The 25805-nt window shown below is 34.9% G+C and overlaps 1 protein-coding gene across 1 annotated transcript in view; it reads right to left on the bottom strand.

The window, feature by feature from the left end:
* The window catches only part of LOC110452429 (alkaline phosphatase-like), a 28406-nt gene extending 2914 nt beyond the window's left edge, over nt 1-25492 (bottom strand). Inside the window, exons 1-8 of the mRNA XM_021500953.1 lie at nt 25268-25492; nt 20260-20480; nt 18218-18392; nt 16312-16484; nt 4872-4979; nt 2405-2507; nt 1425-1577; nt 484-675 (exon numbers count right to left, since the gene is read on the bottom strand). Of these exons, the coding sequence (XP_021356628.1) occupies nt 484-675; nt 1425-1577; nt 2405-2507; nt 4872-4979; nt 16312-16484; nt 18218-18392; nt 20260-20480; nt 25268-25442 (1300 nt within the window). The 5' untranslated portion in view covers nt 25443-25492. The remainder of the gene's footprint in view (nt 1-483; nt 676-1424; nt 1578-2404; nt 2508-4871; nt 4980-16311; nt 16485-18217; nt 18393-20259; nt 20481-25267) is intronic.
* Nucleotides 25493-25805: the final 313 nt, after the last annotated feature.

Genomic DNA, 25805 nt, shown 5'->3' with positions numbered 1-25805 from the left:
ATGATTGGTCCATTGAAAGGTAATTTCAAAGTACAAAGGCACAAAGGTGTTAAAATTAATATAAAAGTGCTGGTAACATACTAACATGACATGAGGCAAAACGTTGGTTAACATTATATACGAGTACTCATGATGTATTTTCACGTGACAGTGAACCGTTAACTAAGAGTTAGCTCCCTTCAGTAGAACTCATAAAACCGTGAATCGTTATCTCTCGTTATCTACATTGTTGCTTTGATATTAAAAATGATCAAATCCGACTGTGGGAAGAAAGATAATTATTAGTTAAAGAGTATGTAATTATTTAGTATTGTCTGCAGTTTTTATCGAGTAAGGGATTGAATCGTTCATTCTTCGCTTCTTATCGAGAACGAGCTCGAGGTTGCCTTGTTTATTCTGTCCTATTGAACGAGTACAGAGTTCCGTCGTGCTTTCTTCTTTTATTACCGAGTGTAATTCAGCCTCGTTTGTCGGGCTACTTACCGAGAATGGGATTGCCACGCGACGGATAACCGGACAGTACGAATGTGTGAGAGTGGTCAGCGGTAACCACAATCAATGTGTCATCCTTGCTTGTCAGGCTCATCGCTGTCTCTACCGCCTTCTCCATTGCCAGCACGTCGTGGAGAGCTCTCTCCGGCTCGTTTGCGTGGTGGGCGAGGTCAATTCGCCCACCTGGAATAAACAAGCGTGCTTGATTGCATATGTTTTTTTTTATATTTCTTCTATAATTAATTTCCATCAAAATTGGTGTTTGATCTTTTTAATTATCTACAATATTTTTGGAACTATCTTCGTTTTATTATTATTTTATAGAAATAGAAGCACCTGTTTAGATTTTGTCTCTATATGATGTCATGTACATCATATTAATATCATAAAGCGACAATATTCGATCAAGTATAACATTGTTGTGGCAACGCATATACACGTATATACATTTATTTTAACTGGATCCAGTGTTATATGGGATTTTACCGTCTATATTACTTCTTTGACCCATACATTTATTTTAACGATAGACCCTCGGCGTAAGTACTAATTAAAGGTGGCATATGGAATTTAAATACAGATCCATTAATAAACGTCCTTCTCGGGTAGAAAAAAAACCCCGATATTGAATGTTTCTTATTTCTTTAAGATGTTTATAGAAATGTCTCTTTAACTGACGCAGTTTGTCAATTTACAATATTAATCACTGAAAACAAGTATTAGTTTGTGCTGCCTTGAATGTATGACATCACCCAGCAATTGTCAACAAAACCATAATTTGAAACTCAAAAACCTGTGCAAAATACACGCAACGTGTCAAAGGTAATATGATATGACGAAAAATAAAGTCATTATTAAAGCTTGAAATCTTCACTGAAAAGAATATCTGATACCGTAAACGAGAATGATTTTAATAGTTTTTCATCTTGTACCTTCCACTAGCAAGAAAAAGCCTTTGTCGTGGTTCCTTTGCAGTACTTGGATGGCCTTCTTTGTCATCTCGGCAATGGAAGGTTCCCCAGCGACTTCGTACTTCGGATCCTTTCTGTCAAGTTCGTATTGCATATGGCTGGCATCGAACAGACCTGAATTTACATAAAATATTTATATAAGTAGATATATAAAATGATCTTATTTTCGTGGTTTTTTCTAGGTCTACCAGAGAATAATGTTTTCTTATTTTATTATCAACCGAACATTGATAAATTGTTACATGTATATATATATTCTTTCCGCAGAAATGACATGAAAAATAATGAGTATGATTTGAAAGATGCCAATTGAGCATAGATATCTGATTGGTTGATTTATCAACCAGCCTGACATGTTTGCTACACCAGGAAAAGTGTTGACATGTATGTTACATCACCACTGGCACAGTGCTACTTTTTATTGTCTGTGATGATACACCGCAGGAAAGAAAAGTGTGGGCAGATGTAAAATAAAAAAATAAAAAAATAAGTGTCTCATACTTTGAAATAGGGGCAGCATATTAGCTTCGCTTCACGAACCCTCTAAGTAAAGGGGTTAGAAGAAAATCTCGATTATACAAGGGTCACACATTGGTCGCCTCATGCAACATCCCCAAGCGATATACATATCTATAAAGATACACCTCGATTCCATTGTCACGTTAACGTTTGTGTTTCATGGATATTTACATATCTAGCAATTTTTTCTCTAGTTCTATGATACTGCATCGTGATTTTAGTCGATTTCTCTATTTCCATATTATGAAATCACGTGAAACATCACATAATTTCTATGATTGAGTTCGTTGACTTATCTTATCACCCAATCTTCTTTAAATGACCAAAATGCAGCCTTATCAATAAGAGACGAAATGAAATAGCTAAAAGTTACGATTCTTAAATACTTGGAGAGCAAAAGTAAGATAAGACAGATTTCTTACCTAGGAGATATTCCGTTTGTGTTGGGTCTACAGTGTCAAATTCAGTAGCATTCCACACATAGCGATGTGATAGATTTCTCTGCTCTTTGTCCTTCATCCATTCCTGTAAATAGATTACCACAAATACGAAAGAAGGTACATGTAGCACCTGTTTGAAGAAGTTTGTTTGTAGATTTGATTGCACAGTATGACCATTCAACATTCACGCTGGACTCATCGAGCGTATTGAAGGTAAAACAAATGATTTATCCCTATCTGATGATTTCCGATACCTATGTATAATACAGCGAACGGGTAAAGGTGCCGATATAACCCCTTACAAAGTAACCACATTTGGCTGCTATAGCTGAGTTATACCTAACTAGTATTTCATATAAACACTGGCAGGGGAAAATATTCAGCTTCAATGTTACAGCCAACTTCTGGAGCAGACAGTCGACAAACAGATTCAACCACCTTTTTTCCTAAAATAGTCACTAGAAATAGGACAAAAACGAACGAATACTTTATAAATCTTAACGGTTTTTTTCAATCAAATAATGTGCTGCTACCGCCGCGTTCTGTGTACCAGACACTGCGCTATCTCTAACGCCGGACCGAGTTGTCGCCCTTTCCGGTAATTCTTATGTACTTTCACTTTGTAACGAAGAAAAACATGACGTTGTCCCACGGACGAACACAGAATTTTATCATTTTACTGCAAGTTACCACTGCCCCCCATCGGGTAAGTGTGTCCCAATGACTCGTATTGATGAAGACAATTCCCCGATAACGTCTTGAGACGGATAATGAACTTTAAATAACTTTTTATTGTGTCGAATCGGGAATCACAATTTTCCCCGCTGAACCGCGTGGTTTGAACTTAACATATTTCTTACCATTTCTGCCAACTTAAATATTTTCGCCTAGTCGGCTATTAACATTATTATTAACACTATAACATTTAGTATAGTCAATTTATTGCATTCTATTGCCACTGACATTTCATAAACACTACATGTGTGATTTTCTCCTAGTTAAGGAGCACCCCGGTAAATGAAGTAGTTTACATTTTCAGAATTATGAGTGTAATCTATTATTTCTGTAGAATTGAGACATATTTTGTTTTGTTACAGTTTTTCACCCTCTCCGGAGGTTTTCTGCTAAAAGAACTTTATCCTCTCCGGAGGTTTTGTGGGAAAGGAGACCTCTCTGGAGGTCGTGTATTGGAACAAGCCCTCTCCGGAGGCACTGTACACTACTTGAACTTAATAATAAGCTTCAACGTTATCTGGAGTTCTTGTTTTATTTCTTTCAAACGAGTGCAACAGCACAAATAAATAAACGCCTGGTATCTGTGCAACCTATATAAACAACAGAAATATCAGGATTCTAAACGTCTGTGGGGTTCAGGGAAATTGCATACAATATGGAATGGGACTGTTGCATGCCGGGAGATCTCACAAATGAAATATATTCAAGGATTTGATATTGCTTCTGTCGATCTTATACCGTCTTTGCGTATTGCAGAGTTATCTTCTCTTGTGAGCAGGGATTGATTGTTGCGTCATTGGTTTGTGTGAGAAAATTGCGTCGTTTTCTCAAAATTTGATGACGTTACCCTCACAAACCAATGACTTAACAATCAATACCTGCTCACAAGAGAAGATACCTCTGCAATACGCAAAGACGGAATAGAGCGATTGAGTTTGTCATAAGAGAAATTTGATATGAGATATCTCATTAAGATGTTCAACTTAAACTTGGCTTGAAATATTTTAGAAGGTTAACTGAGGTGAGGTTACATATGCATTAACTGTATGGTTTATTCTCAAAATCTGATTCCGTGTTCAAGCTAGATGCCTTTTCCTATGCTTAGCTATTAAAATTTCAATTGTAATACCCAGATTATGTTTCACTTTGTCGTATGATTCTTGCGAGTTACGAAAATGATCTTCTAGATCTTCCAACTTAGTTAAGAATCGGAAAACGAAAAGACCTAATGTATAACATCGCATGATATCTTTCGAGGCGACTAATGAGTGACTCAAAGGAGACAGGGGGAGTTCTTTACCAATAAAGAGAGGAAACTATATAAACTGGTCGGTTGTCCTCTTTGCAACGCTTGGGATATTTTCTTATACCTTTCTACCTTAAATTGTCTTTCCTTTCGGCTTTGTCTCCCAAGGTACATGTATCTGTATTTATATGACGTAAGATGTTGAGAGGATGTTAAAATAAACCCTAACCTAACAATAAACAATTCTATATAAAAACCTACATGTGGATATTGATGAGGACGAATGGTTTTGAAAGAATGTTTAATCTAGAGCTTGATTTGGGGAGTTTTTGCCTATGCCTGATTAAAATGTGTAAAGGTCTTCGATTAGCTGTTGATTTTAAAACAAAATAACTTCAATATATAATTTCAAATTTTGCACCAGAATTTGCCTTTCAGTCGTGAAATATATTGTATAATGGTTCATACCTTAACCAGGTCTCGTCCGTCTTGGCGGCCATGTTCCGACATGTTTCTGTTTTCTGGGTCAACGGTATTGTTCGGCTTAAAATACCATCTCCCTCCGCCCATTATCACCTTCAAAACAGAGATTTATACTTACGTCATCTAATTGGTTTGATATAATCAATGAAAAATAACCTACTTAGCAAAAAGTTTCCTTTCAAAATTGATACATATACATGAGAGAATGAATTTATAATGAAACATATTTCAAATCGTATTAATATCTTCCCATATTCCTTAACTTATTTATTGCAACTTTTCATCAACAAATTATTGTTTTCGTGTATAATCACCAACCAGAAATAAGAGAAATTATGTGAACAGTTGCAAACATTGCATATTTAGATGCCAAAACCCAAACAAAGTGAATATTTTGCTGATATTTTGTCCATTCAGGTAAGTCTCGATTATTTTCCGGTTGGTTGGTCATGAAAGCTAGTGTTTCTTTGACGAAATTTCGAGACTTTGATCTTCCTTAATGGTCAAAACAATCAAACTCGTTAAAATGTTTAACTGCAATATTTTGCCATACCCGAGAAGTTAGACAATGATACCTTATATACTGTCTTTTGTCTAAATCTTAACGCGTAGATAGTATAATACAAAAACAAACAAAAACATAATGTTAAATCAAAATCAAAACCATATGTACTCTCTATGTATTAACCAACAATCATGCTTTCTTTCGCAAACTCTATATTTTACGAGTTTATTAATGTTGTCTGCATTTTTAAATTTAATGTTTGTAACAGTAAAAGAAAGCAATGATAACCCAATCGTCACTCTCCTGAAATACTTCATTTTCTGTTATAGAACGCTAACAATGTATTATAGGTCCACAAATAACTACAAGAAAGAAAAAAAGAAAGAAAAAAAACCCAGCGCATAAAACCAAAAATGGTTTTATTACATGTAAAATGTTCACTGCCGATGTATCTTTTGACAAACGAACTGTCAACATGTCATATTATTTAAAAAAAAATACCAACACGTTTTACGTTCACCTTTGTGATGTATCAAGTTTAAAAATAAACGGCAATTTCTAATAAAAGTGAAATTTATTACATGTAGAAACATGAATGTGCCTTATTGTGTTATGGTACTTCTTGATTCTAGCAATAAGGGTTTTTGTTCATCTGTTGTAATAAATATACATATGTATTTAGTGAAACAACAAAAACAAATGGAATAAGGATCGATTGTTTATCCCATCATGTTTGAACCAGCAGACCGAAGAAAACGTTTCCGATCATTTTAAATCAAGCTTACAAAAAGTCATGATAAAATTATTCATAAAAAATATCATTAAAATACATCCACGTCAGTCAAAAATCACGATACTTGTACAAATAATATTTTCGTGATAATTGTATTATCAAGAAAAGCAAATCAATCAATGTTATCTTCAATCATTCACTATGATTGGAGACTTGAAGTATAAGCTCAGAAAACAGCAGAGGTTAGGTATAAATTTAACTAGGAACTTATGTAACAAAACAGGTAAGAAGGGCTTACATTGAATGCAGGCAAAGTCTGTTTTCAGATTTTGAAATAAATACCAATGGTCCATTGAATGTACACATATATAAATTACGTAGGTTCGTTATACTATGATGTAAACATTTATTGGGGATAGCTTATTTGGGAAATTTACGTTGGAAACGTGTCCCATCGTTTCAAGTCAAATTGAAACACAAATTACAAGCACATATATATATTTATTTATTTATAGAGATAAAGATTATTTGGAATCGATATTTTTTAGAAATTAAGATGGAAGAACGTTTCGCAACGTCTCAAAACAAATTGGTCCAAGATGTTATCTAAGTGAGAGCAATGAGAAAATTATTCCAACGACAAACACTGAAAATACTGTATGATAAACTATTTATCATCTATATACTACTACCTTATATATTTCTCCTTTTACAAACTAAATACCGTGTTTTCCAAATGACTTCAAAGCTCAATGGTCAACGATCGCCTGTGACAAACGTAAACAAATAGAAGTTTTGCGCGGAGGAATACAATGAACCTTAAAACAACGTAGAATAAATATTTCTAAAACAATCCTATCGTCATTGGCTTTTTCATGTGCACATTCACACCTGAAATGGTGTTGCTATTATCACAATATTTTCCTGTAACTTTGTATTGATATGGTTATGACGGACTATTTTCTTACGCGGATCCCTTTTGTGTGGACCCTATATCCGGTTTCGTACGTCATCTGGTGCGAGCAGACGTTCTTTGTTGAGAAAATACGTTCCCAAGTGCTGGGGAATGGGAACATCCGTTCTCAAGTTCTTAACAAGTTGTTCTCAAGTCGCTCTCAACTCCTTCTCATACTGAGAATCAATGATAATTAATTTATCATGCTTCCGGTAGGTGGTATAGAGTAGTATATAGATGATTACACATATTTCCAAACTGATGAATCTTATTGACGTAAGAGTAGAGCAGCTCACTCAAGAAAAGTAAAAAAAGAAAAAACTCTTAAGGATGTACTCTTCTGAGATTTCAATCACGTTGAAGGCTCAATTTTGCTGTACAACTTTATAATGTTTAATATGATAAAAATAATATGCAACAAACTGGAAAATTATACATTATTGATATTTTTTTTTTACATATTTCATGTAAGTGAAGCACTTATGATTTTTGACCCCGAAAAAGGTAAAAAATAACACAAATGATAATGGGACAAAAAAAGAAGCACACCGACCCCCCATTTTTATGGATGTTTTAGAAAGAGAAACACATTTTCTTTTAATATTTAAATATTAAAAAAAAGTTTAATACCAGAACTTTTTTTATCAATCGTTTAATCTGCAAAAAATGAGTATTTTTTCATTAAAAAATAGGGGGTAGGGGTAACTAAAATCGACTTTCTGAGTTCAAAGAATAAGATTAAGAAATTTTACTTCCATAATTTAAAAGAAAATAATATTTTTATCAATTCTACAAACATTCATTCATATCTGATAACACACTTGAACGAAATTGTATGAATTTGTTCTGCAAATGGTCAAAAACCCCAAAATCACCTAAAATCACATGCTGTGTTAAATTGGTATCTTTGAGCGACCATAGCACAAAAACGAACACACCGACATATTTATTTTTTTGCATTTTCTACTATGCCATTATACTCCTTTTTCCAAAAATCAATATAAGAAAAAAAGTTTAATACAGGAAATTTTTGACTTCTCAGAGGTGTACATCCTTAAGGACAAGACTTAACTAATACTGTTATTTTAGTATTGTTTATTTAGTAAAGAATTAGAAACGGGAAGGTATTGTAATACATGCATAATTCAAATTATGTAATATCAGGACGTTGTAGTGTTGAGGAAATATCATTTAAGCAATATATATGTTAATGATGATGTTTTTGAAAAGGATCGGACAACACCATTGTAAAACTATTTACATTCCTCTAACAATACAACATACTAAATTCAAGCATGTATTCATGATTTATATAGTTTAATAAAGTAACTATACGTAATCGTTACTCCCGGTATCATTGCCTGTTTTGTTTTCTTTGTTCCTCATGTTACAACAGGATGTTGTTGGAGTCATCAAATATCATTTTTAGCAATATGTAGAGCACAATAGATTATTTCGGCGTCAAAGGTAAGGAGTGTAATTATTTCCGGTGACAATTGTTGTTTTTTTTATGTTAAAATAGTATGTTGTAGGACCGGGAAAATTACATTTTAAGCAATATTTATTGAACTTTATGGATTCTTTTTGCGTGCATAGTAGGGATTCATACTTCCGGTGCCAAACTTCGTGTTCACAGGAGGTCGTTCAATATCGAAAATATTATTTAAGTAGCATATACATACATCGTCAATTACTCTGATTCTTCAGGCGTCAATCATCATAATAATACATTCTTCCGGTGTTTATTTTTTTATTTGAAGAACATGATGTTGTATGAATTGAAAATCCCCATTTTAGCAATACACATAACCGAATTGATGCTTCTAACGGTCAGGATTCACATTCAGGGTCAATGATAAGAAAACATACTTCTGGTGTCCATTTTTTATATTAAGAGGTTGTATGTTTTGGAAAGTACTATTTCAGCAATATAAATAACATAATTGATATTCTGACGTCAACTGTTAGGATTCATACTTCCGGTGTCAATGATTTTTTTATATTAAGAACAGGAGGTTGTATGATTACTTAACACACATTATGTTAATCAACATTATTTATTAAGTAATAACAAATCGGTAATTTCTAATAAAAGTGAAATTTATTAGAAACATGTCTGAAACCCATTTTGTTCAACCAATGATAGGAAAGAACATACAAAAAAAAAAGGATTTTCAGATATAGAGAGTATCGAAGATCTTTTAACCTGTATTTTATTTTAGTTAGTTTTCATTAATATTGTTTAACAGGTGCTTCCTTCTTCGTACATCTAGTGTTTTTATGGTGATAAAAACAGTTTTGATTATATTTTCATTTCAATTGTAAGCCCAATGAGACAGCGATACTATTTGCAAGGTCCATCAATGGACAATACAATATGAGCGTCACGTTTGAAAGAGATTTCATCAATTCGTTTAAAGTCAATTAATTTCTGACATTTTTAAAAATGAAACATAAAAAACAAGGATTACTGAAAGACAACCAACAATTGTTATTTTGCAATATCTGTTAATATCTTTTGTCACAATCATTTTACTTAAGAACTCTTATTCAATATTCAATTGGAAATGGGGATTTTTAGAATGGCAATAATAAACTCTTGAGGGAAGAGAACTATAAAAAAAAGTATCAAAATATATCGATATATTTATTCATAGTTATATATATATCAATATCAAAAAAAATGAAAAAGAGTTTTTATTATAAGCTTTTGATAAAGTTTCTTTTTCTGTGGTAATACTCCGTGTTGTTTATTGTTGTATCGCTATATCTTTGGTTTACTAGTGTTGTTACATATATGTATTACTGTTGTGTGGTTACATCTCTGTTTTACTGTTGCGTGGTTACATTTCTATGTTACTGTCGTGTGGTTAAATTTCTGTTTAACTGTCGAATAGTTACATCTCTGTGTTTCGGTTGTGTGGTTACATCTCTGTTTTACTGTTGTGTTGTTTCATCTCTGTGTAACTGTTGTGTGGTATTATCTCTGTTTTACTGTTGTGTTGTTACTTCTCTGTTTAACTGTTCCTTGGTTACATCTCTGTTTTACTGTTGAGTGGTTACATCTCTGTTTCACTGTCTGTCGAGTGGTTACATTTCTGTGTAACTGTTGTGTGGTATTATCTCTGTTAAACTGTTTTGTTGTTTCATCTATGTTTAACTGTTATTTGGTTACATCTCCGTTGTACTGTTGTGTTGTAACATCTCTGTGTTACTGTTGTGTGGTTACATCTTTGTGTTATTGTTGCATTGTTACATCTCTGTTTAACTGTTGTGTGGTAACATCTCTGTGTTACTGTTGTGTGGTTACATCTATGTTTAACTGTTGTGTGGTTACATCTCTGTGTAACTGTTGTGTGGTTACATCTCTGTTTTACTGTTATGTGGTAACATCTCTGTTTTACTGTTGTGTCGTTACATCTCTGTTTGTGTTACTGTTATGAAGTTACATTTCTGTGTTATTGTTTAGAGATTTCATCTTTGTGTTATTGTTGTGTTGTTACATCTCTGTATTACTATTGGTTAACTTCATCTCTGTTTAACTGTGTTGTGGTAATATTTTTGTGCTACTGTTGTGTGGTTACATCTCTCTATTACTGTTGTGTGACTACATCTCTGTTAACTGTAGTGTGTTACATCTCTGTTTTACTTTCGTGTTGTTACATCTCTGTGTTACTGTTGTTTTGTTACATCTCTGTCTATTTTTACTGTTGTGTTGTTACATCGCTCTATGTTTTACTGTTGGTCGGTTACATCTCTGTGTTACTGTTGTGTGGTTACATCTCAGTGGTACTGTTGTTGGGCTACCTATCTGTGTTATTGTTGTTTTGTTACATCTCTGTGTTAATGTTATGTTGTTACATCTATGTGTGTCTGTTGTGTGATTACAGCTCTGTTTTACTGTTGTGTGGTTTCATCTCTGTGTTTCTGTTGTGTGGTTACATCTCTGTATTTCTGTTGTGTGGTTACATCTCTGTGTGTTTACTGTTGTGTGGTTACATCTCTGTTTTACTGTTGTGTGGTTACATCTCTGTTTTACTGTTGTGTTATTACATCTCTGTTTTACTGTTGTGTTGTTACATAATTGTTTTACTGTTGTGTTGTTATATCTCTGTTTTACTGTTGTGTTGTTACATCATTGTTTTACTGTTGTGTTGTTACATCATTGTTTTACTGTTGTGTGGTTACATCTCTGTTTACATGTTGTGTTGTTTCATCTCTGTTTAATTGTTGTGTGGTTACATCTCTGTTTTACTGTTGTGTGGTTACATCTATGTTTACATGTTGTGTTGTTTCATCTCTATTTAATTGTTGTGTCGTAACACCTCTGTTTTACTGTTGTGTGGTATTATCTCTGTTTTTCTGTTGTGTGGTTACATCTCTGTTTAACTGTTATGTGGTTACTTCTCTGTTTAACAGTTGTATGGTTACATCGTTGTCTGTTTAACTGTTGGTAAGCTACATCTTTGTTTTATTCGTGTGTTGCTAATCCGTATTTTATTACTGACAATTACATGATGCGACATTAATCTTTCTTTCGTAATATTAATGCTGAACACAATATAAATTGTCATGGTTATTATACAAGGTTCTATCGAAAAACCATCTCCAGAAAATACCCGAAAAACCTAGTGAATTCCAACTATTATTTGTAGGGAAATGGTCACATTATAAATTACGCTTAAAAAGATAATGGATCACCTTGCTTTTTTTAATATTTTCTTCAGGTTGGTAAGTATGGGTTATGAGAAGTTCCTTTTTACACAACCAATACAATTTTCTATGTGACGTTTCGATGACTAGTACGATAGGAACACTGTCACCTTCATCAGACAAATGACCAATGAAGCGTATGCACAAAAATGTGTAAAATGTGTACGAGTTGTCCATAAAATCGATGTTGATTTCGGCGAAGCTGGAAACGTATTTACAATGGTTGTTATATATGTACCGAAATGACTCAATTCAGCTACGCTTTGTTAACACTTGGTCATAGATGTGCGACAGTCTTTGAGCCCCTTCGTCTCGATTTAGTCACCCTGTTTTGTCATTCGTCATAAATATCCGGTCCTGATTTAAATATATCAACTCACGGCAGTTTCTTAATGTTCACTTGTTAACTAGCTTGATAATGAAAGTATCCTGAATGATCAATATCACTGCAGGAGAACTTAGTGGGAGTGTGATATTGTTTTACATATTGCTATCCGCAAAAAGGCCAAGTTTATATCTTCGTGGGAGGATCTGACATTTCATTGCATAAAAAATATCAAAATATATCGATATATTTATTCATAGCTTTATGTATATCAACGTGTAATTCTTGTGTGGCTATATCTCTGTGCTATTATTGTGTGGCTATATCTCTGTGTTATAATTGTGTGGCTGTATCACTGTGTTATTATTGTGTGGCTACATCTCTGTGTTATTATTGTGTGGCTATATTTCTGTTTTACTGTTGTGTTGTTACATCTCTGTGTGTTTACTGTTGTGTGGTTACATCTTTGTCTGTTTAACTGTTGTGTTGTTACATCTCTATTTAACTGTTGTGTTGTTACATCTCTGTGTTACTGTTGTGTGGTTACATCTCTGTTTTACTGTTGTGTTGTTACATCTCTGTTTTACTGTTGTGTTGTTACATCTCTGTTTCACTGTTGTGTGGTTACATCTCTGATTTAATGTTGTGTTGTTCATCTCTGTTTTAATGTTGTGTTGTTACATCTCTGTTTTACTGTTGTGTTGTTACATCTTTGTCTGTTTAACTGTTGTGTTGTTACATCTCTATGTTACTATTGTGTTGTTACATCTCTGTGTTACTGTTGTGTGGTAACATATCTGTTTTACTGTTGTGTGGTTACATCTCTGTTTTACTGTTGTGTGGTGACATCTCTGTTTTACTGTTGTGTTGTTACATCTCTGTTTGTGTTACTGTTATGAAGTTACATTTCTGTGTTATTGTTTAGAGATTTCATCTTTGTGTTATTGTTGTGTTGTTACATCTCTGTATTACTGTTGGTTAACTACATCTCTGTTTAACTGTGTTGTGGTAATATGTTTGTGCTACTGTTGTGTGGTTACATCTCTCTATTACTGTTGTGTGACTACATCTCTGTTGTATTGTTGTGTAGTTACATCTATGTGTTACTGTAGTGTGTTAAATCTCTGTTTTACTCTCGTGTTGTTACATCTATGTGTTACTGTTGTTTTGTTACATCTCTGTCTATTTTACTGTTGTGTTGTTACATCGCTATCTGTTTTACTGTTGGTCGGTTACATCTCTGTGTTACTGTTGTGTGGTTACATCTCAGTGGTACTGTTGTTGGGCTACCTATCTGTGTTATTGTTGTTTTGTTACATCTCTGTGTTAATGTTATGTGGTTACATCTATGTGTGTCTGTTGTGTGGTTACAGCTCTGTTTAACTGTTGTGTGATTACAGCTCTGTTTTACTGTTGTGTGGTTACATCTCTGTGTTTCTGTTGTGTGGTTACATCTCTGTGTGTTTACTGTTGTGTGGTTACATCTCAGTTTTACTGTTGTGTGGTTACATCTCTGTTTTACTGTTGTGTTATTACATCTCTGTTTTACTGTTGTGTTGTTACATCATTGTTTTACTGTTGTGTTGTTACATCATTGTTTTACTGTTGTGTTGTTATATCTCTGTTTTAGTGTTGTGCTGTTACATCATTGTTTTACTGTTGTGTTGTTACATCATTGTTTTACTGTTGTGTTGTTACATCTCTGTGTGTCTGTTGTGTAGTTACATATCTGTTTTACTGTTGTGTGGTTACATCTCTGTTTACATGTTGTGTTGTTTCATCTCTGTTTAATTGTTGTGTCGTTACATCTCTGTTTTACTGTTGTGTGGTTACATCTATGTTTACATGTTGTGTTGTTTCATCTCTATTTAATTGTTGTGTCGTAACACCTCTGTTTTACTGTTGTGTGGTATTATCTCTGTTTTTCTGTTGTGTGGTTACATCTCTGTTTAACTGTTATGTGGTTACTTCTCTGTTTAACAGTTGTATGGTTACATCGTTGTCTGTTTAACTGTTGGTAAGCTACATCTTTGTTTTATTCGTGTGTTGCTAATCCGTATTTTATTACTTACAATTACATGATGCGACATTAATCATTCTTCCGTAATATTAATGCTGAACACAATATAAATTGTCATGGTTATTATACAAGGTTCATTCGAAAAACCATCTCCAGAAAATACCCGAAAAACCTAGTGAATTCCAACTATTATTTGTAGGGAAATGGTCACATTATAAATTACGCTTAAAAAGATAATGCGTCAACTTGCTTTTTTAATATTTTCTTCAGGTTGGTAAGTATGGGTTATGAGAAGTTCTTTTTACACAACCAATACAATTTTCTATGTGACGTTTCGATGACTAGTACGATATGTACACTGTCACCTTCATCAGACAAATGACCAATGAAGCGTATGCACAAAAATGTGTACGAGTTGTCCATAAAATCGATGTTGATTTCGGCGAAGCTGGAAACGTATTTACAATGGTTGTTATATATGTACCGAAATGACTCAATTCAGCTACGCTTTGTTAACACTTGGTCATAGATGTGCGACAGTCTTTGAGCCCCCTCGCCTCGATTTAGTCACCCTGTTTTGTCATTCGTCATAAATATCCGGTCCTGATTTAAATATATCAACTCCCGGCAGTTTCCTAATGTTCACTTGTTAACTAGCTTGATAATGAAAGTATCCTGAATGATCAATATCACTGCAGGAGAACTTTGTGGGAGTGTGATATTTTTGTTTTACATATCGCTATCCGCAAAAACGTCAAATTTGTATCTTTGTGAGAGGATCTGATATGTCATTGCATAAAAAATATAAAAATATATCCATATATTTATTCATAGCTTGTGTAATTCTTGTGTGGCTATATCTCTGTGTTATTATTGTGTGGCTGTATCACTGTGTTATTATTGTGTGGCTATATCTCTGTGTTATTATTGTGTGGCTATATATCTGTGTTATTATTGTGTGGCTGTATCACTGTGTTATTAGTGTGTGGCTACATCCCTGTGTTATTATTTTGTGGCTATATATCTGTTTAACTGTTGCGTGGTTACATCTCTGTGTAACTGTTGTGTGTTTGCATCTCTGTTTTACTGTTATTTGGTAACAACTCTGTTTAACTGTTGTGTGGTAACATCTCTGTTTTACTGTTGACTGGTTACATTTCTGTTTTACTGTTGTGTGGTAACATCTCTGTTTAACTGTTGACTGGTTACATTTCTGCTTTACTGTTGTGTGGTAACATCTCTGTTTTACTGTTGACTGGTTACATTTCTGTGTTTCTGTTGTGTGGTAACATCTATGTTTAACTGTTGACTGGTTACATTTCTGTATTTCTGTTGTGTGGTAACATCTCTGTTTTACTGTTGACTGGTTACATTTCTGTGTTTCTGTTGTGTGGTAACATCTCTGTTTTACTGTTGTGTGGTTGCATCTCTGTTTTACTGTTATGTGTGATATTGTTTTACATATCGCTATCCGCAAAAAGGTCAAGTTTGTATCTTCGTGGGAGGATCTGACATTTCATTGCATAAAAAATATCAAAATATATCAATATATTTATTCAAAGCTTTATGTATATCAATGTGTAATTCTTGTGTGGCTATATCTCTGTGATATTATTGTGTGGCAACATCTCTGTTTTACTGTTGTGTGGTTACATCTCTGTGTGTTTACTGTTGTGTGGTAACATCTCTGTTTTACTGTTGTGTGGTTACATCTCTGTTTACATGTTGTGTTGTTTCATCTCTGTTTAATTGTTGTGTTGTTACATCTCTGTGTTACTGTTGTGTTGTTACATCTCTGTGTTACTGTTGTGTTGTTACATGTCTGTGTTACTGTTGTGTGGTAACATATCTGTTTAACTGTTGTGTGGTAACATCTCTGTTTTACTGTTGTGTTGTTACATCTCTGTGTTACTGTTGTCTTGTTACATCTCTGTGTTACTGTTGTGTGGTAACATCTCTGTTTTACTGTTGTGTTGTTACATCTCTATTTTGTTACTGTTGTGTTGTTACATCTCTGTGTTACTCTTGAGCGGTAACATCTCTGTGTTAATGTTGTATTGTTACATCTCTGTTTTACTGTTGTGCGGTAACATCTCTGTGTTAATGTTGTATTGTTACATCTCTGTTTTACTGTGGCGTTGTTACATCAATATTGAATCACAGCAGCTTTTTACCTTGATGTCTGGATTATCCTCCACCAGTTGTAAAGCAATGTCTTTACAACCTTTTCCGCTCACGTTTCTCATAGCAGAGTCCCCCTCCCAATTCCGATCAGCAACTTTAGCATATCCGGCGGCAGGAGTGGCATGCGTAACTCGTGTTGTGGTGACGAGTCCAACACTCTTTCCTATAAACATTGGATGGCATATTAGTGAAAGTGTTGATTGCCACACCTCCATTGTGGTCCTATCATTCTATCACATTTAGTTTTTTGTTTAGTTTGAATTTTTTTATTTTTTTTCTTGTTTTGAGATCTTCCCCATACCTGCCGACTATCCTTTCTAAGGAAGTGCCGACATTTTTCTTTGTTCCTTGCTTGGTAACGAGTATGGGTCTCGCTGGGTATAAAAAGCACATTACCTGTCAAACCGGTTATCATTCTACAACTGACAGTCTTGCGATTCAATGCACCGCACACCCTGATCGGCAACCGATAAAAAAAATCAAACACACTCACCGGAATTCTTTGAAACACTGTCAAGCTGGTTGTTACTTATGGCACATTCTTGAAAATTATGTATCCAAAATAAAAGTTACATTACTGAACATGCTTCTATAAATCCCATATAAACATTGGTCTTTCTCGTGCATAGAACTGCACCAACACACGTAAAATTTATTATGAACTCGTAGTCTTCGTTGTGTTCAAGTTCAAGTTCTTTATTACTTTAAGACGGTTGACTTATCAGTTATAACATATCTACAAAACAATACAGAGACAACATACAATATGATACACACACACATACACACCCACACACACACACATACACACACACACACTAACCAGCAATAAGCTGAGAAAATTTTGCCAAGATTGTGTAGACGCTTTATTAGCAAAACACCTTCAGAATGCGACACTCCCACGTGAGAAGTCAACAATGTGAAAATTGATAATTGAATCGTTCTCTTGGAAATTATATGAATTAGCATTGTTTTCACATATAAGGTTATCACTTTTTGGATATCTGAAAGGAAGGCATTAGCGTTTGTTGTATGTTTGCTTCTTTCAGGTCCGTTTTTTTGTTGTTGTTGTTTTTTTTTTGGGGGGGGGGGGGGGGGGGGTTGTGCATTAGCTGATTTAATTGGTCGTATTTTACTATTATTTCCACTTTTCTTAGATAAATGATACCTTTGATGTGTTCCATTTCAATTTTATTCAACTGATCTGATACAAAATATTGGTAAAATATCGTGCGTGAAAGTGTTCTATATATATAGTAAGATAGTAGTGTCACCTTGTGCACATATTGCAAAAATGATAACCGGTTTGAAGGGTAATGCGCTTTTTATACCCAACAAAATCCATAGCCGTTACCAAGCAAGGACAAACTAAAATGTCGGCACTTCATTAGAAACGGTAGAAGGAAGAGGTAGGGAAGATCTCTAAACCAGATGATTTTTTTATTTTTTTTTAAATCTCAATTGAAAGCTTTTGAACTTGCACGTTCAGCTTTAATCATCACAATTTTGAGGATTTCGCAAGAACTACCTTATCAGACGCTAACTATTAGTCCTATGCCACCTGGCTCATACCTCCCTACATGTGTATGCATGCGTGTGTGCTGGAGATGACGTGTGTCCTGTTTGTAGTGGGATCGTGCTTCAGCGGCATCATTTATAATGCCACCTCACTTGAATGCTACAGCACAGATACCGCAACATCCCAGCCCATTTTATACTCCACCAAGGTTATTGGACGTGGATCGGCTGGTAAAAAACACTTTTTTTCTGAATAGACATGCGTACGACGATTTTGGGGATCGAACCCCGGTCGCCTGCGTAGAAGGCCGGAGTGTTTACCACTCCACCAATTCGCCCGCAAGATATCTATAGATAAAGACATACAAATGTACTCACCTTTATCCACCGACCAGTTGTAGATTGACGTTAGGTGCGCATCCTTTGAAGCCTCGCAATCACCTCTCTTGACTCTAGCCTCCATTCCCAGCATGCCCATATTGGATTTGACGCCACATAGATATTGAGTTCCGGTTCCGGCGGAATCGGGGGTAGTGTGGTCTTGATTGTATGTCTAATAACAAGAATTTTTTAATGTGAGATGCAGGTCACAAACTTTGATTATACACTGTTTAATTCCTCTGACAAATGGACGTTACGTGTCAATTATGACAAAGGTAAACACATTTCTTTTTCGATCCCTGTCCCACAAACAATAAAGAAGAACTATATTGTATTTTTCTTACATGCAAATGTCCCCTAATTTTTTGTTCTAATGTACATTGTAGCTTGACTGAGCCTGCGGTTTCAACAATTTGCAAAATATACCCAAATACTATAAGTTAATGAGAAATTTCAAAATACGTGATCACATTTCATGATCAGTTGCAGAGACTTCTTCACAACTTATATTCGGGTTAACAGGTTAAGACAATTTGGATTTCCGGCTGTTTGGCCCCTTTTATCACCGATGAGTCCAAGAAGGACGAAACAGCTGCATGGCATACTGTATCTATTACCAAAAGTCACGTCTGTGTGTCTTGCGATCGTTTTTCGGTACAATGAAATGTCAATTGCCCCAGTGATAGGAAAACCCATTTCATTGTTTCCTTCAATACATAATGTTCTACTCGGGATTAGGCTTTGTGAAATATGGCTGGTCTCGGGGAGACATTGAATCGTGTTTCCCTACGACGAGGACAATAAATACATCTTGGTGAACGTCTCGTGAAGAATAAGGGAGTCTAGTTAAGCAATAACTCTTTTTGGCGATACGTTTAGGGGTTATCCTATCATGGCATGTTTACTAGGGAGATACCTTACGTTTAAATGACACTAACAGATATAAATGTCTACGACGGTGAAGTGAATAACAAAACAATCACCTTGATATTGTTTGCATAAAGATATGATCTAGTCTCATCATTTGAATAACGAGATTTCTCTTTTCATTATTAAATCCGGCTGACATGTATTGAAGTTTTGAATTAATATCTTCACCCGTTTATCGTGACATTGCTTGACCTTAGGTGCTAAATTCCCTTAATAGCCTTGTGCCTAGTACTGCGGTAGACAACAACAAATATGCATAATACCCTTATCTTTCGATACTGAGCGCAACGGACTCAGCTAGATTTGGTTTGGTTTGGTTTAGTATTGTTTAAAGTCCTATCAATAGCTATGGTCATTTAAGGACGGCCTCCCCTGTGTAGTTTATGCGTGTGTGTTCTGGGAGGCTGCGATATGTTCGTGTTTGTCTCGTTGTGATAGAGCGAAACGGATGCCGACTTTATAGTGCTACCTCACTGAAACATACTGCCGAAGACACCTAGCAGGACACCCCACCCGGTCACATTATACTGACAACGGGCGTCCCACTCCCAAAGGTCACAGTTCTGTTGTCTAATAAAGTTTACCTAATGTCAATACGTTTTAGTTAATGTATCTCTCATGATACTTTGTTATACACCCTAGGGTTTGAATAGGTATTGCTTTTGTGCATTTGTCCATGTGTGATTTGGTATATCTATCGTATATATATTTACATACTTCATGGCTTAATGATTTCAACTATTGCGAACAATTTAATAATACTATCCTGTTAAACAATACCCAGAAGACCACAAGCTTACTTAACACACAGTAATGTTGCATTCAAGCAACTATGCGTGAATCGTTATATATACAGGCAGCTGTTTAAAGACGAAGAATCCTCATTAAGTCACGCTGATATTCAGTGAAACATATTTGAGGTGCTCTGACTGTCTGTCTGTGTGTCTTTATATATACAAATGCACGTAATAATTGTATTTATACAAAAATATAATGTTAAAATGTTGATTCTTTAGGAACTATTAACAAGTATTTAATTTGTTTTTCTTCAATATTTTTCAAGTTTGATTTGTTTGAAACCCACACCGTGCATTATAAAATTTACTGACCCTGCTTAATGCTGCATTAGGGAATTTATCCCAAGCAAGTTGACCCTCTTCTCCGGTCCTGCCTTGTAGCTGACCCTTAAGGATCCTAGCTGCGGTCACCGTTGATATTCCCATTCCGTCCCCAAGGAAAAACACCACGTTTTTAGCCACGCCTACATTTGGTTTCCAATTCACTCGTCTGTTCAGGTCCTCCTTGGCTATATTCCTCCAATGCAATGGTGCTGGGAGAACAAATAAAGGGAATACGGATATTTTTTTTTTTAAAGTTAAACATGTCTTACTTCATTATATTCATAATACTGGGAAAGTGAAATGGTAACAAAGAAAATACAGATTGTTTATATTAAACGGAAGATCATGTGTAAAAGTACGAAAATAAAACAATGATCACACTTGCTGCGACAAACCAAGACTGAAATGTAAAATAACTACCCCCCCCCNNCCCCCCCACACACACACACACACATTTTTTTTTATTTTATTTACCTCAACCCAACAAATATATCACAAATGTAAACTTAGGGGACACAAGCCTGTGTAGTGAAGGACTAGAAACAGTTATAAAGGAGGTACTATATGGGGTAATGCAGGTTAAACATATGCATAATGACATACGTTACACGTTACCGTTTCCAGGTACGATTAGAATTATTGCATCTAAGCGTGACATCATTCGTTATCACATATAAAGCATACCCGGTGATCATGTGACACGGATGCTACTCTTATCAGCACATGATTGCTAAATGTTGTAAATGTTACAAGGTTATAAGCACTGCCACCTATATGGGTTTTATCTGTTCGCATAGGCAGGCACGATAGTATAGTGGTAGGACGCCGGGCTCGTGACCGATGGGTTGCGGGTTCGAGTCACGTCATGGCACTGTGTTGTATCCTTGAGCAAGATACTTTACTCCGATTGTTCCAGTCAACTCAGCTGTGAATGAGGGTTGGGCAGTGCTAGAATTGTTGAATGCTAGCTGTTAGCGCTGGAATGGAAGCAACGGCTGCATGGTCCCTAGGGAGTTGAGAAAGATATTGGCTGGTTGCAAAGGCCCTATAACCACGGGGGAAAAAATTGTGAACCGCTTTTTAGACGACCTAAAAACTAAGTTGTGATAAAGCGGTATGTAAGAACTTCGAATTGTTATCATAGTTATCATAGTTATCGTAGAGTTTTCGTGCGTAGGAATACTTCAATGAGTGCGAGTAGCGCTCGAGTGGTATGTTAGTCCGCGCAAACAAACAAGTGCTCCCGTCGACGTCAAATAAAACATTGTTGATATACATTGAAGTGGTTTTTTATCATCTTTATACTACATTATACCACCTACCGGTAGCTTGATAAATTAGTATGATGGAGTAACAGTATGAACATATTTTTGAGTTGAGAACGACTTGAAAATGGATTTTTCTTTCTGGGAATGCAATTTCTCCAAAAAAAACCCAAAACGTCTTATCGCGCCAGCTGACGTCATAAACCGGAAATAGTATCCAAACAAGGGCGTTTCCGCGAAAGAAAATAGGCCATCATAAACAACACCATTTTAAGCGTAATTGTGGAGATGGAGAAGCCAACGGAAAAATGTTTTGAAGTTATCTTGCGACATACAATATGTAGTTTAAAGGTGAATGGTATTCCTCCGCGCTAGTCTCCTTTTTGTTTACGACTGTCACAGACCGAGGATACATGTTCCGCTGATCGTTAAGCCTAGGAGTCGATAAATAGATATGCTATTTGGCTGACTGTTTCGACTGAATGGAGAAATACATAAGGTAGTGGTATATAGATGATAAACAGTGTGTTCGGGGTTTGTCGTTAAAGTGCGGTGGCCTCTCAATTCATCAACGTGCTCGCCATAACAAAGTCGTTCTCACGACAAACCCTAAAAAACACAGTGTGGTCATTTATAATAACCTTCCGACTCATGATCTAAATATGAATACATGTATTATTTTTTCTTTAAAATAGTATCAATACTTCTCTTGATTTTCATCTTGTTATCAAAAAACTTAAACTCAACAAAATGGCAGAGAAAATAAATGGAGTAAAAGGGCGGAATGATGACGTCATGTTATCATAGTATCAGATTGGGTTTACATATTTAAAACCTATTCTTGTTTAAATTCCTAGATTCGACCAGTGCATTGCGATTGACAATTTTCAGTCGAATTTGGTATCATGATTTTAGGAACCCATATTTTTAAAATTCCGATTTCTTACCCAATGGGATAATAAATTTAACTAGAACTGTTAGCCAAAGGCTAACTAACATCCCCGCTCATATAAGCCCTCTCCTTACAAAGCATACCAGTATATACATATCATATAAATGTTACTTTTACAGATGTAGTATTAAAATAGGAGAGTATTTGTACTTCGAATTTGACTGACAATACATATTTCAAATATCACAGTTGTTGTAAGAGAGATTAATTTACAAAGCTATTTGAGAATCTAATAAAAAAAAAAAACGTCTGGTGTCTCTAATGTAATTCTGAAACGTCTCCACAATATTTATATTCATATTTACATATCGTGATTGATAACCATAAATAAAAGTTTGGGTTTTGAGTGGAATACATTATGTAGCATCACTCATCGCTGACAGATAGTTACACTGTAAGTAATATTAGTCGTTGGTTAGAATAAAAAAAGGACAGTGCAGGGAAAAATGATCACGATCTTCGAATGGGCGAACCACATATATAAGTGGGGCTATCATTTAAATGTGAATGAAATAAATCGGAATTTAGATTACTTGCAGAATTTCTTAACTGACATAATATGTTATGTTATTTTTTCTGTCACTGTGATATTTACAAATGTAACTTCATATTGGGTGATTTCAGAGCTCCAAGAGATGTCATAGTGGGAAACAGACAGGCTGGATTGTTCCATTCTGACATAGGTTTTGGGAAAAAACTAGAGTTATATAAATGTTCAATGTTATTAAAAAAAAGGCAGTATCAAGTCTTAGACATGAGATGGACAATTGTTATTAAAAAAAAAAATCCAATATTTTGATGTAAATGCCTTCTTTTACTAAGTGTAACAAAGCCAGTCTCTTTAAATAATGTTATGGCTCGTTCCTCTTCTTAAACCAGAAATAATGCGTGCTGCTTCAAGTTGGATTGACTCTAAGACGTTTCACTCTCTCTGGGAACAGTTAGCCCGAACAATATCAGCATATTCTAGGATTGGACGAACATATGATATATATATTGTCTCAAGAGATTTTCTATTTCTCTTAAATTTTAACATTCTAAGAACATTCAGTCTTTTATATGCTTTTTCATAAATATAATTTATATGAGTTGACCAGTTGGCTTTGCCATTGAAAATAAGACCAAGGCGTTTATGATCAGTAACGTTATTAATAACTGCATTATAAAAAAATAAGTTAGGATGCAACTTCTCAGAGTCGACCCGCCTTGAGAAAAGAAGAGCCTCAGTTTTATCCGGATTGAAGATGATACCCCATTTATCAGCCCAGATAGATATGTTACGTAAATCTTCATTAAGTATGTCAGCAGCTTCCTGTCTGTTTCCCTCTATCAATGCATATAAAGATGTGTCGTCAGCGAAAAGCTTGACATAAGAGATTTCATTTTCTCCGATATCATTTATGTACAGTAAAAATAAATATGGCCCTAAGTATCCGGTTTCAGTATGTGCATAGATAAAACAGCAGATTGAGAAAAATTGTAAACAAATTTCACGGATAAACAAGTTAAAACAACCATTATATTACATAACTATCATATTATGCTTTGAACACAGTGTGATATCTGCTGCGTATTTCTATTGGCTGTGCCGCCCATTGTGACGTCAGAGATAATACAATGTATCAAATATGTGACGTCATTACAAGTTTGACGTTGTATTCAATACAATACTTATGAGGTAAAAAGTGCAACGTCTGTTTTGAGAAAACAAATTTTTGAGAATATTTGCATTATGTTCATAATTTTCGGAAACGTTTATAACAATCGGTAACCCATGTCCATTTATTTTAGTATTCTATAGGAATGAAAGTTATTTTTTCAACATTCATGAGGTCATAACAACATTGGCTTTTTGGACATATTCCATGAATCGCGTTAGCGATTCTTGGTAAATATGTCAAGAAAGTCAATGTTGTTATAACCTCATGAATGTTGATAAAATAAATTTCATTCCTTATATTTACATTTTTAAGTGCTTTGAATTTTCCGATGCAAGCATAAATAACAATCAACCGACATTGTAATTATATTTGTGCATGGGGGCAACGCAGTAGAGAGAACAACGTGTTTTCGCGGGAAATTGTAAAACTTCAGGTTGGGGTCCTACCAACAGCATGACAACAAAACAAACAGAATATAGAGTGTAGTTCTATTTTCAAATTTAATTTGTAGAACTAGCACACGTCGGATATTATTATCATGTATCTTACACACCTCATTTGAGAATTAAGATGAATCCTATCATGTTTGATGTTAATCATATTAGCATAACTTAGCTACACCTAGGGCTGTTTCACGGCGGACGTTAAACGATTACGCCATGTGCTACGTCATTATCAATATCAATACGCATGGATGAGGTCACCTGTGTTCTGCAAAAATGAATGTCATTTTCGCCGATGGGTCCAAGCAAACAGAATGTAAATATTCATTTATAAAATACGTCTATTGTTCTGTTTATTTTGTATTTTTTTAACAGATCGTATTAATACATCATAAAAATTAGTTCCATATTACTATTTATTACTCTATTGAGGTATTTTATAGCTTGAAACGGGTTATTGAAATATGAAACATCATATCAAAATCTGATATTCCTTTTTTTCACAGTTTCAGTTTTAGAATGTCCAAGTTTCAAAAAACCAGTTGGAAAAGTAATGAGTAATAAAATCATCGGTTTAAGGTATTTACATCAATTTGTTTTCGGGATAATAGCATCAATAAACAGTTTCCTTTGTTTGTTAAATTGCACATTCGGTGACAAATACAACATACATACTTTCCTGGTTTCCGCTAAACCGGCTATCAGTCATCTTTCCAGATTTGTCAATTGGCACCAATAACCCGCTGCAAACAGAAAACAGCAAAAAACTACTGAACGCCGTTACCGAGTTAAGCACAGCCATGACAAGATCTTTCTCGAATGTGGTTTTCCCGAAGAATACCCAGGACATTCGCCGGGCAGACGTAAATACAACCTAACCGTCCTTGACACGCACGTGATACTGCAAGGTAGGTGACTTGTTTCGCTACATATCTTTGTCACAGACACTTGTTTAACTAGATAAAGAATCGATGGGGTATATCATCTGATAGTGACACAATGCCTGGATACTAGATATGTAATGAAATCGAATCAATTTAAGCAGAAATATATTATGAAATATGGATGATATATGGACTCCATGTAACAATTCACTCCAGAACAACTTAATGACGCATGTATTTGATTCACATTCATATTATATATATTTCTGCCCCAAATGTTTAGTTGAAATATATTCAAATGTGTACCGTTTATAACAATAATTAGATCT

This window comes from Mizuhopecten yessoensis, unplaced genomic scaffold, assembly GCF_002113885.1.
Source record: "Mizuhopecten yessoensis strain PY_sf001 unplaced genomic scaffold, ASM211388v2 scaffold739, whole genome shotgun sequence".
Classification (NCBI taxonomy): domain Eukaryota; kingdom Metazoa; phylum Mollusca; class Bivalvia; order Pectinida; family Pectinidae; genus Mizuhopecten; species Mizuhopecten yessoensis.
Note: the sequence above shows the minus strand (reverse complement) of the source record. Positions and strands in the feature narration are given on the sequence as shown.